Source organism: Pelodiscus sinensis, chromosome 3, assembly GCF_049634645.1.
Source record: "Pelodiscus sinensis isolate JC-2024 chromosome 3, ASM4963464v1, whole genome shotgun sequence".
Lineage (NCBI taxonomy): Eukaryota > Metazoa > Chordata > Testudines > Trionychidae > Pelodiscus > Pelodiscus sinensis.
In genome coordinates, this window is record NC_134713.1 from 104,444,493 (window position 1) to 104,463,555 (window position 19,063).

A 19,063-nucleotide genomic window follows, 5' to 3' on the forward strand; every position below is an offset into this window, starting at 1 on the left:
GGGGAGAGCGGCATTGTGTGGGTGGAGGGGTGCCTGAAATGACCTCCCCAGAAAAATCCCTCATCTAGGACCAGTCAGGTCCCTAATGTGCTGGACCAGAAGTTCCAACCTGTAAAATTCATATTTTTAAAATGCTTATTGAATATTTGCAATTTCTCTGGCAACTTTGAAATGTTCAGTGATAAAATTAGGTAGGAAAAAAGCCTAAAATCCATAATTCTTTGCAACTGTGAAAATGTAAACATAGAAAAATACTTAAATAGATATTGATATCCATAATCTCTTGTTACCAAAATAAAATCACCATTAAGCAATAGTTAATGAGTCTAATCCAATAAGATGATACAGAGGTGTGAAATGCTGTTTGCTGTATCATCTAAGCCAGTGCAACCTTTTTTGACCTGCGACCCCCCGCGTTACAGGGGCCGCCAACTGCTGGGTCCAGCCACCGACCGGCCGGATCTAAGCACTGCGCGGCCACACCCAGCCTCCAGCCGGCCGGATCTAAGCGCTGCGACCCCCTGGGAAGACATCCGCGACCTCCTTTAACCCTGTCCTGACAATGTTTTCTTTTTGGACTGTGCCTCAATTTTCATGTCTGCACAAGATCTTTGCAGTCTCCATTCATAATAGAAGAAGGAGTTGTGACTGGTTTGTTCCCAGTGTAATTTTGGCCACCAGAGCGTTCCAACACAGTTTGTATTGATATAAGCTGGCAGTAAACTTGATTTATTGCACATACTGGTAAGTCTAAAGCAACAGTCTTAGATGTCATATGTTTTAAAAAGAAAAAAGCAAAGGCAAATATTTATAGTTGACAGGTTTTTCTTCTCCCAGATTCAGTAGAAAGGGCCAGGTTGCAGTTGGAGTTCAGCTACTGCCTGCTTCTCATGTTATGTCTACACTGTAATTGGGAAGTGTGATTGCAGCACAGGTAGACATATCTAGGCTAGCTTTGATCTAACTATATCTGGCTTAGAGATAAAGCTAGTTAGAGTAATAATAGCAATGAAACGAGAGCAGCACAGCTCATTCTCTCAAATATGCACCCAAGCTTTGCAGTGAGCAAAGCTGTCACAGTTCCACTGCTGTTGTTACTTGAGGTAGCTTTGACCTAGTTAGATCTAGCTGACTTGGGTATGTCTACACATGCAGCAATCATACTTCCCAGATACACTGTAGACTTGCTCTTAGGCTGCTGGGATTTACCATGAGGAAACTAGGGTAAAGCTTTCCCCTAAGATGCACTTCTAGTTTGGAGGTGGGATTTGGATCAGGCAACAAATGGAGAAGTAGAACTGTCTGGATCTTTGTCTAACGCATAGTCCTCCTTGGCTATGGAGGACTTATTTGAAACTCCATCTGAGATATTTTTCAGTTTGGGAAGGAGGCCTAGTCAGTTTGCAGATAAAGAAGCAATCCAAGGTCCTATCTTCCGTACAGTGTAGCACTTCACATTGTGAGAGACTGTAGTTTACATTAAAATATTTCTTATTTTATAGATAAAAATACTGAGGGAAAGAGAAATGACTTGCCCAAGTTCATATGGCTGTTGTTCTACAGGGCTGACAGCAGAAATAAGGAGCTTCTGATGTCCAGTTACGCATTTATGTTCCTATAACACAGGCAGCATCTGGCACTCCTAGCAGAAGGGCCGACTAACTTGCCAGGTCCTTAGGAATGATGGGGGTGTTGGTTCCATGCTTCTGGAAATGCAAGGCCTTGGGTGGAAGGGGCACTATCGTGGTGATTTAAAAAGCTTGGTGCTCTGGCCACCCCTGCTGCCACAGTAGGGAGTCCTGGGCCATTTTGAATTGCTGGACCCTGGAGCAACTGCCCCTTTGTCGGTGGCTTGGCTGCTAGTTGGGCTGTTAGTTTGGACTTCTCATGACATAGTCATGACAATAAAAACATAAGTGTCTTTTAGATTTTACAAAAGTTGTAGTAAATATGTATTTTTAGCCTAGTGCTAAAATAGAGTTGAATTGGAATGTAAATTTTAGATTCACATTGAAAAGGCTTATTCATTTAGAATCAGAGAATAAATCTATAGGCATAAAATGTATTTTAATCTTCATATTTGTAATGTGCAAATCATGAAACATGAAGTATTAAAAGTTTAAATGTACACTTTCATAATCTTTTTGTTTTCTTTCTTCTGTGTGTATTACCAATACAACAAAGCATAAAGGGACTGAAAAAATGGAAGTCTTTGTATTGAGAGAGCTCTCAGTACATTTCACATTATTCGCTATAAAAAGAATGAAGACAGATTTACAGGAAGGCAGGTAGAATTCCTTACTTTACAAACTTTCCACCAAGGATTTTCTGTTTATTTAAATTAAATCACTTTTCCCTGAAGTACATTATGCTTACTTAACTAGTGAACTTTCTGCGTTGTTTGCCATTTCCAAGTCATGTGACTTAGTGATTGACATGTACTGAACCCAGTCGAGAATCTAGCTTCAGGGCAAGCTATTAAATGATTGACGGGCATGTCTTGAGTATATTTATAATCATGCCCTAAGGAGTTACAAGGCCCCACCTAGCTGAACAACCATTTTTCTCTTGATTGATGTTTTGGCATATTTTTTATTCTATGCTGATTTTTTTTTTTTTAATGCAAAGTGTGTGTGGGGGGGGGGGTGTTTTGTTTTGTTTTTTTCTTCTGAGACTTCATGTTTTAATTTGGTACTTGATATTTTTTCTATTATTTCTTCCCCATAGAGGAAATATATGTAACCTAGCACTTTGTTAGTTCATTCCTTGTTGTTTAATATTATGTATCTTTTTCTCTGTGGACAAGGAGCATATATGCCATGTTTTTGGGACAGTGATTTCTTCTAGTTTATAACTCGTGTTCAGTATTGCTAGTCAGATCCTGATTGCTCTGGATTTGGGGAAGCCTCAATGTGCTAAAAAGAGAAATTAATTTTGCTTTGCATATTGTATGAACAAATTAGAATAATAACTCGTGAAAAAGTCAAAGGAGGAGAGGAAGTTTCTCTTGGTTGATGCTGCTGAGTAAGTTTAATATTGCACTGATTGAGGATTTTTAGAGATCCCCTTTCCCTCCTACTGCTTCCTGTTTGTCACAATAAGCTGTTTCTTAGCATGCAGGAGGTACTGGGAAGAAGGGAGAGGAGCGGGGATGGAGCAAGCGTAGGGGAGGGAGAGAGTAACAAGAGGCAGCGAAGAGGTGGAGTGAGAAGTACTTGAGGAAAGGGGCTGAGTGGGGGGACTTCAGGAAAGGGGCTGAGTACTGGAGCAAAGGGGGGGGAGCACCTATGGGGCCCAGAGGAAGCAGTACCTATGCTGCCTTTTGCTGACAAAGCAGTTTAGTGTAGGCAAGAGTTAAGTCCCTAAGCATTCCAGTATATAGTGAGAAGAAAATGGGGAACTAAGCATTTATGACACTGTCTGTCCTACTTGTTTGAAAGTAGTCATTGAGCAAAACTGTTTGGGGATATCAAATCAGTTATACCATCAACTGATCATATACCAATTTTTACTTTGGTGGTGCTAAGGATTGCACCTGTTTCCAAGGGCAGAAATGAAGTAAGATTTTGTGGATTCCTTTAATTTGACAGTAAAGATGCCTGAAATCTTCCAATATGATCTTTGCCTTTATATATTAATTACAGACACCTAGAATTAAAGCTGTTTGTCAGGGAATTTCCTTGCTTTGCACATAAAGTCCGTAGAATGTGTTTTTAAAAAGTGCTCCCTTCTTGCAGGGCAAGTTAGAATTTAAAACTATAATATTGTATTCTTTATTGTAAGATTAGTTCATTTCTTTGACAGAGAATCATCTGAAAGAATACACAAATCTAGTATTCATATTTAACAGTTTGTTTGGAATGTGATAGCTATATTAGAGACCTGTGTTTATAAATTAACTTTTTATAGCAGTTATTTATAATAATGCCTATCAAACCATCCTGTGCAGTTAGTTTGTTGTTGTCTTGCAAGATGTTTCTGCACAGTGAGAGGCTAGAATTGAAAATGTTAGCTTTCTTTGTGTCTCCTTTCTGAGTCTTTGTTTTGAAGGGTTCTGAAGTTCAAATACAGCTATTGTAATTAAAAAGAATTTCATGCATTATTCATACAATAGGAACATAAAATTAATTCGAAGCTGTATAAACATTCATTTTCTGCTGTTTTGTGTAAACAAAAACAAAAAACGTTACAGCATTTTTGGTAGCTTTTAAAAGAAATATTTAGAAATGTTGTAATATTGACATTTAAAATTGTCAGGCGTTAAATGAAAAACATATTTTGCCTAAACTTTAATAGTATTAAGTCAGAAATATGTTATAGATTACTATTTGAGACTCAGTCTTCTGATAAGTGAGTAAAAATCAGAGCTTATCTTTGAACTTTATAGAAGATATAGCAAAATAGCACAAGGGGTTATCAATTTAGTCAACAAAGAAGCTACTGAGCAACTTATTTATGACAAAAGAATGGCTACAGACAGGAACCTTTCCCCACTCTGTCATGCACAGACACAGTAATGGAAAGGTCAGAAATGCCTGCAGGTTAGCCATACAAAATAAGCTAAGAAGGGAATCTGTTTCTACCAAAGACAACGGAAAATTAGTATATGGGACAGTGTTATCGGTTTGTTGTGAGATTGTTTGTTTATTATGCACCTAGATGTCACATTGACTGGTGCATTAGAAATACTGTGATAGAATACTGTTGGATTTTAAATGCTTTCAAATTTACATTTTATTTTGTTTACATTTTTACCAAATAGGAATTAGGAACGTGAGCTGGTAGCCAGATAAGATCTTATCTTATCTTAAATCTACTTTATCTCTATCACTTTTAAACTACTTTAGAGAATTAATGAAGAATTGAACTCTTAAACTAGTTCTCAAGCTGTGCTCAGTTTGTACATTCTTGCAAGATCATTATACAGGAAGGAAACAATACTCTTTACCATCCATGAACAGCACAAAATACTATTTTATGCCATTTGGGGAGAAGGTCACTCATATACATAGAATTATAGAAATGTAGGACTGGAAAGGATTTCAAGAGGTCTTTGAACCCAGTTCTCCCAACTCACGGCAAGACTACGTATTTTCTAGACCATCTGTGACTGGTGTGTTTGATCTGTGAAATCTAAACAGCACTGTAAAAGCAGGTTAAGGTTTAAAAATGGCAGAAATTCCTAACGTGGATCTTCCCAGTAGTATAAGATATATTGTAGTGGCTACTTAATTGTACAGAAGAGTTAATCATTAGTTTCAAATAGAAAGGAGACAGGTAGAGATTGTGCATTGGGGGGGCCAGGTTCATATGATATGGAAAAGATTACAGGATCTTGTACATTGTGGGGCAGAGGTTTTTGGCCTGAAATATTGTGGAAGAACAGAGGAAATATGTGGTGGCAAACGCTGAGCTGAAGGAGGAAGTGAGAAGAGAGTGAAGGAACTGGCATCAGGACAAGAATGAAGGTGGAGTAAAGAAGAAAGAGAGGACAGAAGGATGGATATGAGGTAGAGAGAATAAAAAATGGGGAAGAAAAGAGAATTTTTCTGTAGCACAAGACGGCTTAGAAGTCCTAATGGGCAGTCTGCTTCCATCTAATGCCTAGTGCTGGGTTTTGTTTATATATGTCAAAATTGATTCATAAATACTTGTCGAGACACAGTAACTTTAATCATACTATTTTAATTTTGTTCAGATACCAGTTTTTCTCCCAATATAGCATTATATGGACATTAAACTTGTAATCTTATCAAAGACTGAAATCAGGTTTGTTTGACAAGACCTTTTCCCCCCTGTAAAAACATATTGACTAGCATTAATTTTATTCCTTTCCTTTCATTTTTTCAGTTGAATCCAATATCAACTTTTCCTTTATTTTCCCCAGGGATTGATATCAGGCTAACCATTGTTACCTGAATTATCCTGTTTGCCCTTTTCCTGCATCCTTCTCTAATTTTCCAGCGTCCCAAGACTACAGGCAGTCCCCGAGTTACGCGGATCCGACTTACATCGGATCCGCAGTTACGAACGGGGATTTCTCACCCTGGAGGACTGGAGCGGCGGGACGCCTGGTCCCGCCGCCCGCCTTCTCTGGGGCAAGAAAAGCTGCTCCCAGTCTCCCTGGTCTGCTGGGGGAGCCAGCAGACCAAGGAGACGGGGAGCAAAGCGGCGGAGGACCCGGCCGGACCCGCGTTGCTTCCAGATCAGCTGGAAGCGCCGCGGGTCCGGCCCGGGTCCTCCGCAGCTTTGCTCAGCGTCTCCCTGGTCTGCTGGGGGGGGACGCAGCTAGTGCCCCCCCAGCAGACCAGGGAGATGTGGAGCAAAGCCGGGGGCCTGTAGTAGAGCAGGTTGGGCACTGCCGGTTGGTCCCGCAGCAGCGCTCCTTGGTGCTACTGGACCAACCCGGCAGCACCCCAGCTGCTCTGCCCCAGGCGTCCTGATTCAGCCGCTGCTGATCAGTTTCAGCAGCAGCTGAATCAGGATGCCTGGGGCAGAGCAGCTGGGGTGCTGCTGGGTTGGTCCAGTAGCGCCGAGGAACGGCCGCGCTACTGGACCAACCCAGCAGCACCCAAGCTGCTCTGCCCCAGGCGTCCCCAAGTCAGCCGCTGCTGAAACTGACCAGCAGCTGACTACAGGAAGCCCGAGGCAGAGTTGCTCTGCCCTGGGCTTCCTGGAATCAGCTGCTGATCAGTTTCAGCAGCAGCTGACTTGGGGACGCCTGGGGTTCTTAAGTTGAATCTGTATGTAAGTGGAACTGGTGTCCAGATTCAGCCGCTGTTGAAACTGATCAGTTTCAGCAGCGGCTGATGCCAGTTCCGACTTACATACAGATTCAACTTAAGAACAAACCTACAGTCCCTATCTTGTACGTAAGCCGGGGACTGCCTGTAATTAAAAATGAAAACGAACAGGTCAGATATCTACTGAGACAATTTTTTTAGGACTCCAAGCAGATGAGCCAGACCTGCTGACTTAATTATTTTGGCCCTAATAGATGTTTAACTACTTTTTCAAGTGATTGTCCCTGTTGTAATTCACATGCTTCCACAGCCAGATAATTTGAAAGTTGTACTATTAGTTGGTCTGTGCATGCGTCCGTAATTCATCTCAGGGTTCATCCCAGAGTGATAGAGGGTGGGCTGACTGCATCACTAGTTCCTTCTCACTGCCATGTGGTCGGAGTTGGAGCTTCTCATGTCCTTTTGTCTCTGAACATGGAAAAAATGCTTAGAATTGTGTATAGTTAGTTTTCTTCTAGTTTTTACTGTTTTTATATAGTTTTAGCTTTTAGTAATTGTTTCATTACAGATTTTGGGAGGCACTCCCCTAGGCTCAGGTGAAACTAGTTGGAGTATGTTCACACTACAGCTGAGAGTGAGCCTCAAAGGCTCGGTAGAAAGATTCATTCTATCAGTAGGGTGACCATCCGTCTCGTTTTTCTGAGGACAGTCCCGTATTTAAGGGCTGTTCCCGGCATCCCAACTTTTTTAAAAAACTGGGCATATTGTCCCATATTTTTCCTGCAGCAGGGGGTGGGGAGGAGCCACCAACACTCAGGGTTTCAGCTACTGAAGTCCCAGTGCCAGAAGCTCCTCTCCCTTCCCCACACTGCATGCTGCGGGACTGAACTTTATTCCTGCAGTGGTACAGGGTGGGCGGGGAGCCATGGGCACTCAGACCTTTGTCCATTGGAACCCCAAGCGCTGGTGGCTTCCCCCTCCCACTGCGGGGCTGAAGTTCCAAGCACCAACAGCCTCCCCTCCTTCCCCCCGTGCTTGGTGTCCCGTATTTGGCATGGGGAAATATGGTTACCCTGTCTATCAGGGCTCAAGCAAGCACACTAAAAATAGCAATTGTGTGGACATTGGAAGCTGGGGTGGGCTTGATCAGACAGCTTCTGGTTCACAGCAGAGCTACCATGTAAAGCTACTGAGGGAGTGATGGGAAGTAGTTTGGGAGGTTCTGCTCCTATCTCCTCATGTATGCAGTAGGATTGACTCAAACCCTTAATTTTAAAATGTGTGGTTCTTGTCTCAAACACCTTTTCTGTTCATAGTCAAATACGTTTTTCTTTACAAGGTCTGCTTCCCATTAAGGTGCCACATGTTACATGGCACTAAATAAAGTTTCACAGTTACAAGATTTCCAGTATGTTACAGCTATAGACTTAGGGTATGTCTCCACTATGAAGCTTTTTAGTGACAAAGCTGTATCAATGTAGTCTTGTTGCTAAAAGTCAGCATGTTTGACAAAACACTTCCTCCCCCAATGAGCACATTTTGCTTTGTTGGCAGGAGAGCTGTTGTGACACTGCACCTCCATATTTTTATGGAAATGTGTTTTGAGTATTCAATATGCATAACTCAAATATGCTTTATGTAAAATGGGGCAACTAACCTATCATTCAAGAGCCTACAGTCTCCTGAATGTGTATATTCTATTTGTGTGCAGGTGTCTTTCTTGTATGAAGTTAGAAATAGAAATTATAAACCTGTTTAATGCCTTTCACAAGACCACCTAGATTAATAGTGATATTTAAGGAACTTAATGACTCTGTGCTCAAGCCAATGGGTCTGTGAATAGTCTTGTTTATTTCTGTAAGTCTGGATTGTTGTTGGTCCCACAAAGACTGGTAACCATGCCATCTGATGCTAAACTCCATCTTGAATTTTGTACTCTTACACAGGGTGGGGAGAGTTGAACAAAGAGTTCCTGCCCTGGGAAAATTCTATGTAAGGGATAGGAAGCAAAGAATGATTGTGTTCAGCTGGCTTCACAGACTGCTCCCCACCCAAAGAGGATACATGTAAGCACTGGGGAACAAAGAACTCTAACAACAGGGGTGGAGAGAGGCTGTTAGATCCAGGTCAGGAAAAAAGATCCGTTCTGGCCTGCAGTACTTTGCCTGAAATAAGGATTGGGGTGAGAAAATATTATTTGTGACAATTTCTCTTGGTGTATTAGGATTAGCTGCTGTGTTTTTGTTTTATTTTAGCTTAGTAACTAACTTTGATCTGTCTGCCATCACTTGCAACCATTTAAATCCTATTTTTATACTTAATATCAAAATCAGTGTAAATATTGTTACCTGGAGGGGAACAACAGCTCTGCATCTCTCTTTCATTGATACATTTTATGAACTTTCTCTGTGAAAAACTTTTATACCAAGACAGATAGATTTATATGGGGCTTTGGTCCCTTGGGGCTGTTCTGCTGAATGCTAACAGGTCCCTGTAACTTAGGAGCCAGAGCTGAGCTGTTATTAGTGTCTGTTGTTCTGCTGAGGGGTGTTACCCAAACTATGCATCTTTCCTGAGGGAGACCAGAGCTTCTGATTTAGCAGGACAGAGTAGTCAGCAGGCTCAGTGGTATGATCAGCCCATCAGGTGACAGTCTCAAGGAGATGTAACAGTGACAGTGTAGTCAAGAACACTGGGCTCATTGGTTAACCCTGTTAAACAGTCTCTCCGCCCCTTCCCCCCGCCTCTGTATAAGAGACAGCAGGGGGCAGGAAGGTGAGAAGCGGTGCACATGGGGATCCAGTTTAAAAGCCAGCTAAATTAGAGGCAGCAGCATGGGTGGGAGGGCAGACAGGAGCCAGTACATGTGAGGAGGCAAGAGGGGAGGGAGGAATGGGAGCCAGTTCTTGCAAGGAACCAGCTTAAAAGCCAGCTCCCTGTGAGCAACAGCTCCTGCCTTCCTCTCTCTCCCCACCCCTCCCCCCATGTAAACGTGTATCTGCTGAAAATTTTAACATCCCTACATCTGTGATCCAACCTGTTACGCCCATGATCCACAAAAAGTTTTGTCAATAAGTGCAAGTGTAGACCGACATATCTTAAATAATATACTCCACTGAAAATACCTATGATGTATAATTGTAGTTAATGCATAGTTGCTATGGTAACTGGTGCTTTAAAAAAAAATAGGTTGAAACCTATTCACAATTTTATGACCAAAAATAACCCAACTTTCTAAAACCTATCTAGAGATGCACTAAAATGTTAAAGCCTGCTAGGGAATTGTGATATAAATCAACTGATCTGCTATAAAGTTTTTTTTTCTGTTGTATAAATATATTAGTGGGTTTATAATTTTAGTTTATTTTTTTAATATCAAAGCAGCCATAAATAATTTTGCTATAGTCTTTTTAGACTGCAGCTAATCCTCTGTCATAAATGTCACTTCAGATTTTCATTTCTATTGCAAAATATTTGGGCTAGTCATGCTGGTATAAAAATGGAATCAGCGGTCCAAATTGAAATACAGCGTTCCAGGTGGTGAATATTTGTTTGGTACATCAGGGCAATTCCCGCTTTTCGTTTAACATGGTTTTGTGCTGTTTGCACTTTTATTGCTTCCGTGAACCTCTTTATGATAATTGGCTAATAGGAACTAAAAGTGTGACTGTTTATTACTGCTCTAATTGGCCTTGCAATACCAAGTAGTAAACAGTATTTGAGATACTCTGTAGCTTGTTCCTAAAAGCTTACAATATTCCACAAATAATTTTAGGTCCTGGACCTTGTTTCCCCAGCTTCAAAGATTGTGGATTATATCACAGTATAAATTGAGGCTTTCTAGCACAGAAAAAATACTTGATATAAATTCTTCATAATGTGCTGAATTATTTTAAAGGAATAAAAACAGCCTTTCTCGTGGCTTGATACACCTCTAATATACTGCTGTGCAAACTTCATAACCATATGATATACACACTTCTAGCTGAATGACTCATTATCAATAAGTTTCTGAAAAATGATATTTCATACTAAAATATTGTTTTGTAATACTTGAATGTATCTTTTAGTTAGAAACGCTGCATAGGTGTTAATGTTTAAATAATATGGCTTAGTGTCTTATAATACTGTCAGGCATGATCTTCCAAATGTTTACTTGAAAAGGGATAGTGATTCTGTTCAGACTTCTTACTCCAGCTTTTCAATTCGCAAACACTAACACTGCATAGGGATAATACTTTTTCCCATCAAAACTTTTTGATGCATAAAAAATATAACCTCTTCAAAGGAAAAATGACTCAAAGAAATAATGAATTGTGACTGAAAAATTAAACCTGGATAAGTCATGCTTGTTTTGGTGTTCAGAGGTGTAATGTTTTATTTTATATGTTGGTGTTTTTGTGGCCTTCTTTAAGGAAGGGGAATTGAGACTACACTGAGGTCTGATCTACACTACAGCATAAAGCAGCTTATGTCGACCTAGCTTTGTCAGCATCTATACTACAGTGTAGCTCATTGGTGGACAACCAGCAGCCCAATGGTGAAATGCATCCCATCAGGATTGTATGCGTGGCCTGCAAGACATTTTGTTTGTTGTTGCCCATGCGCAAGGTTTCCAGATTGCGCATATTTTGTCCATGTCCTTTTTTTCCTAGTGGTGTTACTAAAGTAACACACTCATAAAGCAAAGGTACATGAAGTCAGTGTGTGCTGATTGCACACCACTTTGACAATAAGAGCCATGCACTCCCTCTGGTATCTGATAAAAGTTCTGCTATAGTTCAGTACCTCGCAAATTCTAGGAATGCAAGCGCAGTTGGCAAAACTCTTCTATCCTGGGAGACCATCTTGGTTACAACAGTCTTGTGGCCCACTGAGATAAGAGGGCTACTCATGCGGCTCACTTACTAGCCTAGGTTGCCCATTGCCAGAATAGCTCTTGCCAGTGTAAGTCGCCCACTACACCAATATAATAACCATCTCCATGAGAGCCATAGCAATTAGATTGATACAGGGTTCATGTAGACAGTGTGTTGCTTACATTGCCTATTACTACTTCCTATAGCTGGAGCTCTGGCACCCTAGGACTGGCAGGTAGAGCCCCTGCCGCCCTGAGGCTGATAGCTCAGGCTGTCACTCACCCCTCTCCCCCAGTACCCCACTTAAGTCAACACAAGTAGGACATGTACCACTTGCAGAAGGAGTGTAGTGTGGACATGAACAGGTGATTTAATTACTGAGGTGGCTGTAGGTTGATCTCACTTAACATAATTTTGTAGTGTAGATATGCCCTAAATTGCTGGATTTCTGCTGAATACTTGAATTTTCTTTCTCTTCTCTCTCCCCCTCTCCCCCCCCCCCCCCCCGTGTTTCCCTCCCTTCCTCCATAATGCAGGCTATACATTCAGTTGCTTGGCACCATGAAGGAAAACAGTTCATTTGTAGCCATTCAGATGGTACCTTGACCATATGGAATATAAAATCCCCTGCCAAGCCACTTCAGACAATCACTCCACATGGTAAGAAAAGAATGAAAACAGTGTCTGATAGTTCTTACGTTGGAAATATGGGATTAAACTTTCTGTAAAATCCTATTTTATGTAATTCTGGGACTTAAAAACTGCTCCACCAGCAAAAGCAGTTTTTTCTCAGTGTTTTCCCAGGTGTTTGCTAATGACTTCTGCAAAATCCAAGCTGTTTATTAAAAATAGTTTCAAGCCCTTATGAGAACAAACTTTCACATGTGAATTGTGTAAATCACTGCTGCTTTAAATCTTCAGTTACATCTCCAGTGAAATTTTTGGAAATTATTTCACAGATGTCTGAATGAATGCAGATTTTGCATTGTGCTTAATGTTGCAATCTACGTATTGTTTAAAATGTTTGTGTGGATAAAGAAGTATCCGTTTTTGTGTATAAATACACTAATATGTAAATTCTTGGAAGATCAAAATTGTGTTGTTAAATTCTTGAATTATGCCCATTAGAAAACTAGTAGCCTAATGTAAGGAATACTGACTTGAAATACAGTACAAGCCCTTTTATCCAGAACTTCACCAACCAGGAAGCGCAAAACCAAGCATTTCTGGTATGCACAGAATGTTCATTTTATAGTGCAGTTTCTCTAGGGTAGCAGGTTGGGGCTAGGGCATCGAAAGGGCTGCAGGATGTGCTCTGGGAGGGAATTTGAGTCCAGGAGGGGGCTTGGGACAGGAGTTGAGACAAGGGAGGAGGTTGGGGTGCCAGATGACGGATGATTACCTCCAGCAGCCCCCACAAATGGCTCTCCATCCCTGCTATTGCTGCCAGAGGCATGGCCACGTGGCTCTACAGGCCCGCTACCTGTATTCTTCCTCCCCAAGTGCTTGGCTAGGAAGCATAGCCAGTGGGAGCTGCAGGGAGCAGTGTCTGCAGATTGAAGCAGTGTGCCCGCTTGGGGTAAAGCCACCTGAAGTGAGGGCCCGCCCCAGTACAGCATTCTGACTCCTCCAATGCCTCAATCCCCACCAGACTCAAGACCTCTCCTAGAGCCTAGGCTTTGCGTCCCCCCCCCCCCCCCCCAAATCTCTGACCCTGTGCCCTACAGCACTCCCCCCCCCCCCCCCAACCTCATTATAGGGCCATGGTGTCCAACATGCTAGCCACTAGCTACATGTGGCTATTAGGCTGGTTGAGTGTGGCTAGAGGGCTTGAATAAAGTGGCTAGTTTGCTATAGCACAGTGGTCCCCAACCTTTAGAGGCTCCCGGGCGCCCGGGAGGTGGGGCCGCGCGTCCGGGGGCACGCCAGGGGACTGGGATGCCCTTGCACCCGGCACCGGCGTGTGCCCTAGGGCCGGACCTGGGGCCGCCCGAGCGCCTTGTGCCGTGGGCCCGGGGCCGTCGCCCGAGCCACGTGCCTAGGGCGGGCACCGGCGCTGCTTGAGCACCGCGCGCCCGAGCGCCCGCATGTGCCCCGGGGCTGAGGCTGCCCGAGCGCCGCGCACCCAGCGCCGGTGCATGTCGCGCTCCTGGGGCCGGCGCCTCCCGTGCGCCCGGGGCGGTGCCGGCCCAGGTTGTCGGCGGGCGCCCACGAATGCCCCAGCGGGGGCCATGGCGCCCGTGGGCACCGCGTTGGGGACCACTGCTATAGCATTTTCAGAATAATGTGATTAGTCCACGATAGCAGCAGCTATTATAGTGGTTACTGCTTCAAAACTGGTTGGACCCCTCAGTTATAAGGGAAAACATTTCTTGGATTCTGCCATATTGCTTTTTGAAAGCTATCGCAACAAACATTCTGTGTTTACGTGATGAGTGGCAATTGTTAACTGTCCTTTCGTTTTACATTGAGACATAAAATATCTTTGCCAATATAATGCATGCTTTGTGTGCATATATTAATTTGTAGTTTATGTAAAAGAATACTTTCTTAAGATTTCAGCACAGCAGATTTTTTTTTTAAGTTTAATGTAGGATTTTGTTTCATTTATTTTTATTTTTTTTTATTTTTTAGGAAAGCAGTTAAAAGATGGGAAGAAGCCGGAACCTTGCAAACCAATCCTTAAAGTGGAATACAAAACAGCCAAAGCTGGGTAAGACTTTGCTTATGAGTCAGTTGACTTTTCACACTATATAGGGTATGTATAGTCTTTAAGAATATCCTTTGTATCTTTCCACTTGTGTGACATGTACCCCACGTTGAGAATCTCTGGAAAGTTGTGGTAAATGAAACTTTTGTTACTGGTGGATAAAACATAGTCATTATTCTAGAACAGGAGTGGCCAACCTGCAACTGTTGAGCTGCATGGAGCTCTTTGCTTAAGGAACTGTAGCTCTTGCTAGTTCTAAACCACGCCCCAGTGCCTGCTCATGGCCGGCCGCTCTGGAGGGTGAAATGCGTGGCGGCAGCTCTGGGACCCAGGCATTGGGTTAGAGCGAGAGAGGGAGAGCAGGGGGTTCCTGGCTCGGGGGAGGGGGTAGGGGGTTGGGTTGGGTGGGAGCCGGGGGGGCCTGGCTCTGTGGGAGGGATGGTGCATTGGGTTGGGGGCGAGAGGGGGCTGAAGAACCTTAAACTCAGTCTTCATGGATGCAGAATAAGGCAGCTGACACAGATGTCATATTTAAATTCCAGGGCAAAAAAACAACAACAAAAAAAAAGAATCAACATGTACGTGGTTTACACTGTTTCTTTAAAGAAAATTCAAAGGCTGTTATTTGCCAGACTGAAGCAATTATTCTGAGATATGAGTCTTTCCCTTTTTGTTTTTGAACCTGTCATGTTTGCAGTCTGGGACAGACCTGAATTTTTAAAATTATAAAAAAGACATAATCTTCATAAGTAACAAAAATGTGGAAATCATACCAGAGATCAATAAGATGGAGTGAAATCGGCACTTCAGATTATGCTAATTTACTTCTCAGTTCAGTTTAATTTAAAAAAATTCACGGGACATAATAGGTCAGTAATGTTAAATTTAAAATACATGGTAGGGATTCTTTTTTTTTATTAGTGTGAGAATATTACTGTATTTTTAAAGGGTTGTTTTTTTATTTGATGTTTGTTCCCTGTCAAGTTCTCTGAAGATCTATGGACTGGCAGTGAATATTTTAAGTGACTAGAGACTTTTTTATTGGCTTTTGTCCATTTGTCCTGTAATGTTATTTTTATCATGACATTTTATGTACTATATCTATATAGATATATAAAAATAAATATATAATACATGGCTCTTCGGACTCTATCCACAGCTATTTTGACTCGGTCTTTAACTGGTTGGCCACCCCTGCTCTAGAATGTATATGTGTGATTAAAATAGGTAAACAAAACATGTTGATGAATGCTCCATATCTATATGTTCCTTCCTTAAAATCAAAGAGCTAACAAAAATATTAAAATATAATAAAATAGTGTGTTGCTGTTTTTTTAAAATCTTTGTGGTTACTTGCCACTTTTAGTTATACTAAGGAGAAACTGATAATTTGGCTGACCATTAAGTACATTTCAGTGCTAAGTTTTTCAGGAAATCTATTTATTTCTTTTAAGAATTAAACTTACTTTATCTAGTAATAAGACCTATCAGTCTTTTTTAGTGAAGCAATATGAGTTTGGAGTATGGCTGAATTCTTTTCATATGCTGCAGTAATTTATGAAATGAACTTCACATAATTATGCATATTCTTGAATATACACAATAAAGCTGTAATTCTAGCAAAGGGTTCTGATGAAATTACTGCATATTGAGTAGCATGTTCTTGTCACTAGAACTTAATGGAAGGCTTTCATCTTTTTATATACCATGTGTGGTTTCTTATTTACAGTTGTAAAGCGTTTTGATCATAATTTACATGGAAATCCTTGGAGCTATTTGCAGATGTTGAATTTTCAAATAACACTCTCCATTTCATTTCTGTTGACTTATTGCTATACCTTTTATTATTTGGCATTTATGTGTTGCTTGAATGATTGCAAAGTAAACAAGAGTACTGAAAATTGTTGATAGTTTAACAAATGCTTCAATATGTATGAATGTTTTCTACAGTTAATTTTAACAGTTTTGTGTACCATTTTTCCTTCTTTAAAAGTCAACTAAATGGAGATTTAAAGTTTTGAAGCCAATTCCCAGGTGTTTCCTTTCCACAAAGAGTAAAAACAATGAATGATCATGAAATCATGATATTTCAAAACCTGAATATTCAACTGTTGTGTCCAAGCTTTTGAATCAAATTGTGCTGTAAATAACTGAAAAGCAGCCTCATACAAGCAGCAAGATACAAATACTGCAATTTGAAGTGTTCCCACTGCAACCAGTAATTTTAAAATGTAATTTCAAACCTCCACAATGTAAAAATTGTTTTTACAGCATGCAAACTTTAATTGATTTTGATAGGGTATAAACAAGGTAAGAGTTGCAATAAAAGAAGCTTGAGTGTGAACAATCTGTCTTGTTAGTACAGCTTTTCAACTGTGTGTATTTATTTTTTTAAGATGCATTATTTTGTGTGGGTTTTTTTCATTATTTTGTTTGTCTCTACTTGTACCTTTATTTTTTACCTTAAACTGTCATTTGATGTTATTTTTCATGCTTGATGGTGTTCAGAATATTTTCAAGTTTTTAGCATTTGAAATGTCATTAATGTGATAACACTGTCTTCCAGATCAAAGATAGAGAAGTTAAATACAACCTGGCAGCTATTAATATGTTTAAAAGGCACAAGCGCAGTGGTGGGGACTGGGTATAAGCCGGGAATCAGCTGATTCCCAGCTTGCGCCCTGTGCCCCACTCCACCTCTACCTCCCCTGCTTCCCACGAAGGTAGTGCTGGGGGGAACTAGCTTTCAAGCTGGCTCCTGCTTCCACCAACTCCTGCTACTCCTCCCCCCTCTTTCTGTCTCTCTCAGATAGCGGGGGGGGGGGAGGGGGGAAGGAGGTTGAAAGCGACCAATTGAGTCAATGGTCGACTAGTCACTTTACAATCCTACTCCAAATTGCATAATGCAGTCTTAGGTTCCTTATTATTAGTTTCCATTAAATTTTTAAAGAAAATTGCTTAGATTTATACAATGATTTATAGCAAAAGGTGCCAAAAGTATTTATAAATTTAAATAGTGTGTAAATGTATAAGGACTACTTAAACTGTCTCTGTAGTAGAACAGCTTTTGAGGTAAACCATGAATTTATAACAGTTCACAGTAATCCTGCATAGCAGTGATTCCACAATGTAAAAAACTTATTTCTAACTGAAACTTCAGGAGAAAATTAGGTAAGCAGAATGTAATTACCCAACCTAGTTCACAGTCATCTAAAATAATTTCCAGAATGATTTGTAAAAGATTGTTCACAGCAGTCATGCATCTCAAGTATGTAATCATGCATACTTGACTTTTACATTATTGTATATCTCAATTATATGTTCCTATTCAAAGTGCGTAATTAGCAAACAATTATATTGCACTGTGTCATTTCAATATTAGGACTTGCTGTTAATAGTAAACTTTTGATTTACATTCACTGAAATTTGTAAAGTAATGCAATAAAACCCTGGAATAGTCTTACTTTTGACAGTGCTTTTTCTAACCTCAACATTGTTGTAACACATTTTACATTGACTCCCTTTTACTCATATTGGAGCTATATTAGTGTCATCCTTTCTAGATAGTTAAATACTTTAAAACTATTTTATTTTTCTCCTTTGTTTGAGTCAGTTATGGAATAGAAATATATTTGATGGAATCTCTGGATAATGTTGTCAATTGTACAGTTATTTTGGTTTACCCTCAATAAAATATAGCCATTACCCTCAAATTTACCTCAGAAATGAAATCCGCAGAAAATATGGTACCAACATGCAACATTCATTATGAAATGATAGGTGTTATAGCTAGAGCTGAAGTTGTCTTGATTGTTCAATTACTTTTCATTTTCTTTGTAGTGGTGTGAAAACTAAAGCTATGTCTACACTAGTAAGTTTGTCCACTAAGGATATGAAAAAAAATACATAAGTTTCACCGACACATGTGGTGCAGCTGTGCTGCTGTACGGTCTGTAGTGTAGACATAGTCTAACAATTACATATCTATATGCATAACAGGAGTTGTCCAGTTCATACACAAGCTCAGAATCTTTCTGCTGTGTATAGACCTGTAGGTGTAATGGTAAGTAAGTGACTTCTGCCACTTTTGCTGCCTTCTGCACAAACTCTCAGTTGCGAAAGCAGCTGCCACATTTCTTTTGCACTGGCTTCAATTTCTGGATGACATTAACTGGATGTGTGTAAAGTACATTTCATGAATTTAATCTTGAGATAGCAAAAGTATGGATGACAGTACTAGGGTCCCTCTCTGAAAAGAGTGGTCATGTCCTTGCCTTCTGCTTGTATGGGGCTGCAGAGTTAATACGGTGGCTTGTGCTACCTAATCTTCTAATAGCACCTAAGTGTTAGAAAAAAATAGATTATAACAGATAACCTAGAGACAGATCGGTTAAGAGGGCACCTTTATTGCAGATACTTGTTCTGTCTCAGACCTTCTCCCCCTCCCCCCCCCCCCTCCGCCACGAACCTTGGGATCTGAGTGAGCAACAAAGTAGCCATATGTATACCTTTTTATCTTAAAATGTAAATACACTTACCAATTACATCATCCTTTAAGCCCTAATTTAGTACTGTGAACACCCATATAATGCATAATCATAACCATGTAATGACTATAATTATACTCGCCCCTATTTACTGTTTACAGCTTTTTAGTTGATGTAAACCATTCTCACATCACAACTCCTTAAATCAGCAGTTTACGGGGAGGGAAGGATATGTGATCCTGAATATGTTTGAGTGAATTGGAA

General features: G+C 40.8%; 1 protein-coding gene across 8 annotated transcripts in view; it reads left to right on the forward strand.

Annotated features, from left to right (window-relative positions):
* The window catches only part of STXBP5 (syntaxin binding protein 5), a 193,085-nt gene that overhangs the window by 89,232 nt on the left and 84,790 nt on the right, over positions 1–19,063 (forward strand). For all 8 annotated transcript variants that reach the window (XM_025184070.2, XM_075924382.1, XM_025184056.2 and 5 more), the window contains exons 8-9: positions 12,139–12,262; positions 14,237–14,315. In XM_025184070.2, coding sequence (XP_025039855.2) covers positions 12,139–12,262; positions 14,237–14,315 — 203 coding nt within the window. The remainder of the gene's footprint in view (positions 1–12,138; positions 12,263–14,236; positions 14,316–19,063) is intronic.